Source organism: Cajanus cajan, chromosome 11, assembly GCF_000230855.2.
Source record: "Cajanus cajan strain Asha chromosome 11, NIPB_CcT2T_4, whole genome shotgun sequence".
NCBI classification, from domain to species: Eukaryota; Viridiplantae; Streptophyta; class Magnoliopsida; order Fabales; family Fabaceae; genus Cajanus; species Cajanus cajan.
The window spans coordinates 17,249,700-17,259,885 of NC_138527.1; the positions used below are offsets into that span (position 1 = coordinate 17,249,700).

Below are 10,186 nucleotides of genomic sequence, written 5' to 3' on the forward strand. Positions count from 1 at the left end.
AGGATGTCCACCAATACATAGCTTGTCCTTGGAAAGCTAGGGTGGCTAGGGAAACTTTTCTCTCCTCACCTACTTTATGACAAGTGAAGATTTGCTCCACTTTCATCTCCCAATCCAAGTAGGCATCTACATCCTCTTTACCATGAAAGTAAGGGAGATCAACCCTTGATTCCCTCACTTTGGGTTCCTTAATGACTCTTCTAGGATGGGGTTGGTAATATGCATCCATATTTAAACTACCATCATTCTCTTGGCTTTGAAAGTCATTGGAACTCTTGGTTGAGCTCCTTGAGGAACTTTTTTGACTTTTACTTTTATTGATTTTTTTCAAAAGTTTTTCTTCTCGTTGCTTAATCTTTTGTATCTCTTCCTCTAAAGAAATAAGTTGTACTTCTCTTTGAATCTTTTCTTTTTGTTTTTGAAGTACCTCTTCATGCTTCCAAAGTTTTAGTGCTTCAACCTCCTTGATAATTCTTTTAAAACTTTTAGGAGTTTCAAAGTCACTACTACTTTGAGAATGATGACTCATGATTAAGCAATAAGAATTTATATGCTATGCAAAAAAATATAAAATGTTTTTGTTATTTTCTAGGAATGAAAATAGCACTTGGGAGTCTAAGTGTACAAGTTGCACTATCAAGGGAGGTGAGCTACAAAGAGCCACTTAATAACCAAGCCTTTTCAAGTGGAAATCACTAAACTCCTTTGTGGTACTTCCAATTCCCCAAACTTTTCACAAAAATTTTTGTATGTTTTTCACAAATTGTTTGTTCTTGAAGCTAACTAAACGTGAGCAATTAAAAATACACAATTCTAGACGAATTAGGGCAGCAAAGTAAACACAATTATGAACAAGAAACTTAAAAGAAGCAAGGTTAAGTAGCTAGTCGTATAACCCTAAGTGGAAGCTTGAAACATATGAAATTTCCAAGCCACTTCCACTAGTACTACACGTGAGAAGGCTATCAAGGAATTAGATATACCTGACCAGCTTCTTAATACTCCCTCCAAGCTTTACAAATTGGTTTAAGATACAAGAGATTTTGCAAAAATTTAAACTAGCCTAGAAAGCAATAAATGGCGGTTTTAGTGACCAAGCTAGTGACGGATTTGTTGTCCAATTTTCTAACACTTGTTTAAGTGTTTTAATCCGTCACCAACTCTCCAATAAAGAAGCTCCTGGACCTGCACAATAAACACAACAAAGGAGGTTAATGGAGGCTCCTCACAAGGTGAAAGGAATGGTCACTCAAGTGAAGGAAATTTAGGAAAAGCTAGGTCACTAAATTAGGTTAAAATTTTGTAGTCTTAGTGTCCAAACTTTTCCTACTCTTTGTTGAGTAATGCTTGATCCTTAATCAAGGATTTGAGGCCACTTCCAGCACAGGGAATTTAATGAAAGGAAACAAGACAAGCAACAAAGCATAATTTGAAAAGCTTATACCACTACAAAAAAAAGCCAATTTAGCCACCGAAATTAGCGACCGATTTTTTTCCGTCGCTAATAGCGACTTAATTAGCGACCGAATCCAATTTAGTTGAAAATCTTATTTAGCGACCGAATTAGCGACCGATTTTTTTAGTGGCCAATAAACGGTCGCTAAATTGGTCGCTAAAATAACAATTATTGGTTAAAATAGCGACGGAACGGTTTCGGTCGCTAAAAGAATAAAATATTATTATTTATAATAATTTTAGCGACCAAATTAAAATCGGTCGCTAGTTATTATAAATAATAATATTTTTTATTTTTTTAGCGACCGATTTTAATTTGGTCGCTAAAATTATTATAAATAATAATATTTTTTATTTTTTTAGCGACCGATTTTAATTTGGTCGCTAAAATAATAATAAAATTATTATTTATAATAATTTTAGCGACCAAATTAAAATCGGTCGCTAAAAAAATAAAAAATATTATTATTTATAATAACTAGCGACCGATTTTAATTTGGTCGCTAAAAAAATAAAAAAAATTATTATTTAAAATAATTTTAGCGACCAATTCAAAATCGGTCGCTAAAAAAAATAAAAAAAATTATTATTTATAATAACTTTAGCGACCAAATTAAAATCGGTCGCTAAAAAAATAAAAATATTATTATTTATAATAATTTTAGCGACCAAATTAAAATCGGTCGCTAAATAAAATTTTTTTAAAAAAATTAAAAAATATTTTTCTTTTAATTGAAAGCAAATATAAAAATATATAATATTATTTTTATAATGATAAAAATATTAATGATAAGAAATAAAAATCATTATCCTCCCAATAAAATTATTTTTTTAAAATAATAAAAAATATATAATTTAAAATGGACAATTAATATATCATGATGTATTAAAAAATGAGAAACATAATGCTATAAAAGAAAATTAAATAATAATCTTTTTAATTGAATCTTTTTTATAAAAAAAATTAGACTAATTTAAATAATAGTTTATCTAGAAAATTTATTTATTTTTCTCTTGAGAAATTTATTTCTCTTTTATCATGCTTAATATTTTATTATATTATTAGATAATATGAAAATACATAATTTATTGTTCTTTCCAATTTTGTTAAGGTAAATAAACTTCTTTTCATAAATCTTATTTTATTTTAATTATTATTTTCAAAATTGACTTAAACATCTAGTTCAATTGATATAAACATGCTAGTTCGATCAAATTAAAAATAATTGGCTTATATAAGGATTAATAAAAATTTATCAAACAAATCTAAAATTGATAAAATATAATTAATGTTCCATTAGTTTAATAAATAAAAATTATAAAATAAAAAATGTATATATAAATATATACACTAATAACACATGAGATCAATTATTTATTAGAATACGTTATACCATCTATTTTCAATTATGCTCATACTACTTTGAGGTAGATATTGCTTCTTTAAGGAGACATGATTCTATTATTGTATATGAATATGATCCCACCATGGGAAACTGATTCAACAACAGCCATATTTTGAAATATTTTATTTTATTTAATGATACCATGTGAAATACCATGTGAAATGTATAACCTATTTTCATAATTACAAAGACTAAAAAAATTCAGTTATAAATTTGAGAGATAAAAGACAAATTTTCTCAACATTTTAAATACTAAAAATATTAAATAAATCATTACCTCAATACCTTAATACTATGTTTGGATAAAAAATTCGAATTAAGTAATTCATTTGTTTGAATAATTTCAACTTCTTTGAAGTAAAATACCTTGTTTGGATAGAGAAATTATAAATAATTTGAAATTCATACATTTGTAAAAAATTTTAAAATAGTAAAATTTCAAATTTTCAAAAAAAGTAAGAATTTGAAATTACTCATATTTTTTTTTCTTATTTCACTCATATATTTTATCTTATCTCTTCATGTTTTTAATTATTGAATATTAAAAAATATTTTTAAAATTATTAAATATTATATAATATTATTTTTTAAAATTATTAAAGATTTAAAAATTAGTTAATATTTATTTTTATAAAATTTAATTTAAAAATGTTAACATAAAAATATATTTTTAAAATTAATTTTATCATAATAAAATCAAATTATCATATCTAACTAAACAATTTAAAATTTAAGAAATTTGAACTGACTTATCCAAACAAAATATTTTAAGAATGATAGAAATTGAAATCAAAATAATTCAAATACCAAAAATTTGAAATTCTTTGAATTTGTAAAATTTCTCATCCAAACACACCATAATTGTTAAATATGTTAAAACATTCACATATCATGTTTAATAATAATTGAAATATTTTGAAAGACTAAAATTTTTCAATTATAATTTTTTTATACATAAAAGTGCATTTAAGTTTTTAAAATATAGGTCTATTTTTTTAAAAAAAATTCTTATAATATTTTAATAAAATAAGTACCTTTTTAGGTTTTAATGTGTTTGTTTTTTTTCAATAAACAGTTTTGTGTTTTTTTTAAAGAAATAACTCTCATCTACTAATTAAAGAATTGTTATTTTTAAATATTTATTTAAAAACACTTGCTTTTAAGTTTAAAAAAATGGATCCTATCTTATATTACATCAAAATAAATCTAGTCAATTTACCATAGATATATAATTTAATAAATGCATTTAATATTTTAATGTGATGGTCATTAATTAATTAATGAATGATTTTAATATAAATAGTTGTGAAATGGGCGGGGTAGGGAAATAAGTACAGTAACAGTTTTGGTGATAGGGTTTGAGCGCGCGATTGTGTCACTTTCCTCAAAATAAGTTTTGGTGCCAAAACTCTCCGCACACTAAAAATCTATTTTAGTTTTTTCCCTCTCATTTCAAACCCTTTCTCTCTCTCTTTAAACGCTTTTCACCTTCCCTCTTCTTCTTCCTTCTTTCAAAACCCTAACTCCCACACCAATTTCTTTTCCCTAATTTAAAACCCCAACGCTTTCTCATTCTCCCAATTCAACGCGCTTTCCTCACCAAAATCGTGCCTAATTTTTCAACCTCGTCGCTGAATTCAATGTGTCTCTCACTGCCTTCGCCCGCTGACACCGCAGGGGAGCCGGTGGATGCTCCTCCCGCACCGAATCTCTTTCTCCAAACCCTAGAAAACGCCGAATCGACCGTTCACACTGCTCTACACGCACGTGATCGCGTTCACGCTGTACGAGTTGGAGACCATAACGAAGAGCTTCCGCGGCGACTACATCCTCGGCGAGGGAGGGTTCGAACCGTTTACAAAGGCTACATTGATGAGAACGTGAGAGTGGGACTCAAATGGCTACCTGTAGCGGTCAAAGTGTTGAACAAGGAGGGACTGCAGGGACATTGCGAGTGGCTCGTGCATTTTGCGTCTTGCATTTTGCGTTTTGCGTTTTGCATCTTTTTTTATTTTAGTTTGTCTGGTTAATTTTTTTGTGTGTGTGTTTTTGTGGTGCAGACGGAGGTGAATTTTCTAGGGCAGCTTAGGCATCCTAATCTGGTGAAGTTGATTGGGTACTCCTGGCACTCTTCTTCAGATCTTTCAGGTTCTAACTTTGCTCAATTTTTTCTCTTTTGGTTGGTTCTGTTTAGATGGTGTCTTGATTGAATATTTGACCCTTTTTCAGGTCATCGGAAGTGAGGGTTGGGGTGGACTCTATAGTGGGCTCAAGCCTTCTCTTCTTGGAACTGTTGCTTCTCAGGTTATCAAGTTTCAGTTTTTAACCATACCCCATAATAGCCTTTGCCCATTATTCAGTATTCACCATTCATAAAGATGCAAAGTTCAAGGCTTAAGGCCCTATTTGAATAATTTTTTTTAATAAATACAAGTTAAAATGGATTAAGTTTATCTTACAAGTTAAAATTAATTTATCCACTAGTTAAAATCAACTTTTGTATAAGCTAAATGAGAGAATTTCTATAAATTAGTTTATGTATAAGTTGTATTATAACTTAATGAGAAAATTTTTATTCATTTCATCTTTTTATTTTCCCCTGGTATATAAGTGTATGAAAAGTTTATCAAAACATGTCTAAAATGTGATACGTGATGTGCTTTTCTGTGGGGTTGTTATCTAAATGCTTATTTTAAATGTTATCAGGGCATTTACTATTATTTCTATCAAGTTTTCAAGAACAAGGCTGTGGCCATTGCAGCTGCGCGGAAAGTGAAAGGGCATGGAAATGGTATTGTTGGGATGTTTGGTTGGCTTCTTGTGGCTGCAATTGATGGGTGAGCACTCCATCATGCCACTTTTGTTTGAATGTTTCATTTCATACTACTCTTGTCTATGGTGTGTTTATTTGATTCATAATGGAAATAATTTATTTCCATTATTTTTGTTGTGGCCTGTTAACTGAGACAGAATATTTGATGGATCAAATTATTAATTTTAACTTTAGATTTTATATGATTCTTGTTTGATATAAAGCCTTTTGTACGCCTTCAACCATCAATTTAAGCCTTTTGGTGATAGTTGATTCTTGACATAACATCAGAGTCCCTATGACCATGTGGTCGAGAATTCAATCATCACTGTCCTCATTCTTTTAAATAGAAGTGCCTCAGGCCTAAAGGGCTCTTGCCTGAGGAGGCAAGTTGGCAATTTTTAAAGTTTTTATTATCTGATACATCAATCATTATTCAATATGATTTTGTTCTGATTTCAGACTGCCAAAAAATTTTAAGATTATTTTTGATATGTAAGTAGTCTTTAATTGCTTATGTGACGTCTATCATTTCTTTTATTTTTTGAAGCATGTTTATCTAAAACATGTTTATACTGATCTTGGTGCCAGTCGTGCTTGGGACATGAGAACAATGGAATCTCTTTGCCGAGCATGTAAATATGCAGTGAGTAAGCTTGACCATTAACTCAATTCCATTTTCACAATGACAATATGTAGAAATAATTAATAATGCTGAGACAATAGTTGGTATTGAGTCATTCAATTTGGAATAGGCATTAATCTTATATTTCCTTTTTACTGCAATTTTTGTGTGTGGTTGCAACCCATGTTTATTATGGCTTAATCTGTCATATGTTCATTATTATATTCAGATTAAATATTTTGGAGGTACCTACTTTGTGCATTTAAAAAATACTTCTTGGTTTGAATGAACAAGAAATGGGTAGTTCTCTCTAATCTTCATTTCTAGATCAACATTTCCTGCATTTTTCTTGGTTGGTTCAAGATTTTGTAACATGCTTTTTTCTGGTATTTAGTGGTATCATATCATATAAGCAGAATAGTAAGAGTGTATTTCCATTAAGCAAACAACTAAGAGGTAGTTTTTTTTTTCCTGATTCAACTTGTCAACTTTCAAATATCATGTGTTGATTAATCAATTGGCTGGTCAGAAAATGGGAAAGCATTTTTTGTAGAAGAATTTAAAAATCTCTTCATTAATTGGGGCATGAAATTGAGCAAGTAATAAAGCTTACTGTTTGATTTGGGTTTTCTAATTTCAAATATCTTGTTTATTTTACTTTTGGCTTATAATTGAAATTTCTTACTACAATTTTAAATTTCAATAATTTGTAAAAAAGCAGTATTAATTTCTTACTATAATTAAATTCTTGCAAAATAAAATTTAAAATTAATTATAATAATAATATTATAGGCCAAATAGTACTGTTGTGAATTTTATTACTAGCCCAGCTAAATAAGACTACTAAACAATAAGTCTCCTAAAAGAATAAGAATCCTAATATTCTAACAACTATTATAATGTATCATATAGGGGCTCACAAAAGGCTCATTACTTCTCCTCCAGTTGCCGTATTTCCTCCTCCCCTTGCCGTATTTCCTCACCCCCTTTGTGTTCATGTTGGTCTTGTTCCCTCAAACAAAATTTACCAGGTTGGTCAGAAGAGGGGTAAATTTAATGCTTTAATTAAGCAATAATAGTGGACCAAATGCCGACTTTACAAATAATGCAGTTCTTGATTTACATAAATAAATTCAGTCCAGCTTTTTTTAGTTTTAAGTGTTATATTTTGCTTTTAAGTTATTATAGTTGGTAATGCATCATATAATCTAGCTATAAAGTTGATTCCTTAATATAGGGGGCTTAGTTTTCTTTTCAGTTTGCAGCTTGAATTTTTGTTCATTCTTGATGAATTCTTCATTTTCATTATTTCTTTTGTTCTGATTACTTTTCAGTTATCATTTGCTACGTGTCATTCTTGAATATGTATGTATATCCTAATTGCTTGCATGATTGTTATGCAGCGTAACTACCGGTTCTTCTTCATGTTTGTCTTCTTAACTACACTACTTTGTATATATGTTTTTGCGTTTTGCTGGGTCTATATTAGAAGAATTATGGCATTAGAGGAGCAACAATTTGAGCTGTTGGGTTGTGTTGGTCTACTTTGTAACTTGACAAACCAAGACTTATCAATATTGTTTTTGATGTAGTAAAGCACCATCTTTTTATATGTTAAAATATTGTGGTTTGTATACTTGTCCTTTTTATTTTTCTTTTAAATTCAAGAGTGCATCTTGCATACTAGAGGATTATTTCTTTTAATGGTTTGCAATTTAGTTTACGTTTATCTTTGTTTGGAGTAAAATATGGATCAATTTTTTTTGTAGCAAAGGAACTTGTTTTATTTTTTATTTTGGTACGAGTGTTATTGTTTCATTGTTAAACAGGTTCAAAATGAAAATAAAAATAAAATATATAGTGTTTAAGGTATAAAATTAGCGATCATGTCTAAAAATAAAGTAAGCCTAGCAACAACAAAAAATCAGTTTTTTTTTTTTCAAAAATAAAATTATGTTTAACGACTGATTTAGCGACTGAAAAAAAAATTAATTTTTATTATAATAAAATTTAGCGACCGATTTAGCAACTGAATTGAAAATTATTTTTAAAAATAATAAAATTTAGCGATCGATTTAGCGACTGAATCAGAAATTATTTAAAAAAAAAATTAAAAAAAAATACTTAGTGACCGAAATGAAAATTATTATTTTTTAAAATAATAAAATTTAGCGACCGATTTAGCGATCGAAATTAAAAATAATTTTTTATTTTAAAAATTGTTAGCGACCGACTTAGTGACGGAAAAGAAAATCATTATTTAAAAATTTAAAAATAAATAACACATTTTAGCGACCGATTTAGCGACCTTTTTTTCGGTCGCTAATTTGGTCCCCATAGACTATGGCGACCATAATTGTAGTGACCAATTAGCGATCGAAAATTTCGGTCGCTAATTAGCGACCACCAGTATTTCGGTCGCTAAACAACTTTGCGACCAGGATTTTTGCAACTACTTCAAATCGGTCGCTAATTCGGTCGCGAAAGTAAATAGCGACCGATTTAAGTAATTTAGCGACCGATTTTTGTGGTCGCTAAAATCCTTTTTTTTTGTAGTGTACCAAAAATGAAGAGTAATAGGTGTATATGACAAGACTCAAAGAAGATCAACAAGTAAAACTGAAAATTAAGACTCCAAAGAAGGCTAGCACTCAGTTAGGAAGGTTCCTAGATAGGTACTAGAGTAGATGAACAAAACAAAAAAATTTGAAAGCAATTGGATAAGTATAGAACAAGTAGTAGTCAAAACAATAACAAGGAATCAAGTGAAATTTTGTCAATGAACACCTCTCGACTTTTTCAATTTAAATTGCTTTAACTATTTGTTTTTATTCTTTCTTTTTCTATATTCAAATTAAGATTCCAGAGAAGGTATTTGCCTTTTGTTTCAAATTTTTTTATGATTCCAAGCTATAGAAACCGAGACTACAAGTTAACCAAAAATTCAAGTGAAAATGATGTGCACTAGTTTTAGGTTTTTGTGTTGGATTCTTTTTGTACACTTTTCTTTTGAACTTTAGAACTTTTCTTTTGTTTTAGGCTCTGTATTCTCCTCTGTTTTCAGCCTCTTTACTCTTTTAAAATTTTGAATCCAAAAGATAGTGCACTAGAAGTAGGATTAAGCACTTGAAATTTTAAGAAACACAAATTTTAATAAAATTTTTCAATAGAAAGTGAATTGAAAACTTAAGTACACAATGGAAACCTAATTCTAAAGAAATTTGCTAGAACTAATAGCAAATTATGAACACAATAAGGTAAAAGAAAAAGCACATATAGGTAGGCAACAATGAGAACAAACCGAGAGCAAAATGTAGACACACAATTCAAAATAAAACTAGGTTAAACATGCTATTCAAGGAATTTGCAACATATAAGGACTAAACTCAAACTTCTAAGACAAAACAAAGATTCAAAACAAAAATTCTAATGCAATGAATGAGGTCCAATCATGGACACATACAAGGAAATGGAGAGACTCAAATAGAAGCAAAAATAAGCACAAGCAAATAAGTCCTAAACATTGATTGTGGAAGAAAATCAAAACAATTAATAATGGATCTATGAAACACAAGAACACCAAAACAATATAGATACCAAAATGAAACTCAAATTAAGACACAAGAACACACAAGAACAGCACAAGACACAAACACAAAAATTGAAGCAACTTATCTCCTTGAAGACCTTGCTCTGATACCAAAAATGATAGAAGAAGGAAGAAGAAGTGATGAATGATCCTCTCCTTGGCTTCTCCTAGACTCAGATCTTCTTCAAAGGAGATGACACCAAATAGAAGCAAAAATAAGCACAAGCAAATAAGTCCTAAACATTGATTGTGGAAGAAAATCAAAACAATCAATAATGGATCTATGAAACACAAGAACA

The 10,186-nt window shown here is 29.3% G+C and overlaps 1 protein-coding gene across 5 annotated transcripts; it reads left to right on the forward strand.

Moving 5' to 3' along the window:
• Window positions 1-4,201: 4,201 nt before the first annotated feature.
• Window positions 4,202-8,002, forward strand: LOC145953054 (uncharacterized). 5 transcript variants are annotated; one of them, XR_014430596.1, is made up of 6 exons: window positions 4,202-5,009; window positions 5,091-5,165; window positions 5,568-5,698; window positions 6,224-6,319; window positions 7,211-7,329; window positions 7,702-8,002. XR_014430596.1 is itself a non-coding variant. In XM_083066613.1 (6 exons), exons 3-6 carry the CDS (start codon window positions 5,664-5,666, stop codon window positions 7,736-7,738), a joined length of 246 nt encoding a protein of 81 aa, XP_082922739.1. In that variant the 5' UTR covers window positions 4,204-5,009; window positions 5,091-5,165; window positions 5,568-5,663; the 3' UTR covers window positions 7,739-8,002. The 5 variants fall into 5 exon arrangements, 1 of the variants encoding a protein (XP_082922739.1); XR_014430593.1 differs by lacking the exon at window positions 7,211-7,329 and having other exon boundaries at window positions 4,204-4,822; window positions 4,922-5,009; window positions 6,265-6,319; XM_083066613.1 differs by having other exon boundaries at window positions 4,204-5,009; window positions 6,265-6,319.
• The last annotated feature ends 2,184 nt before the right edge of the window (window positions 8,003-10,186 follow it).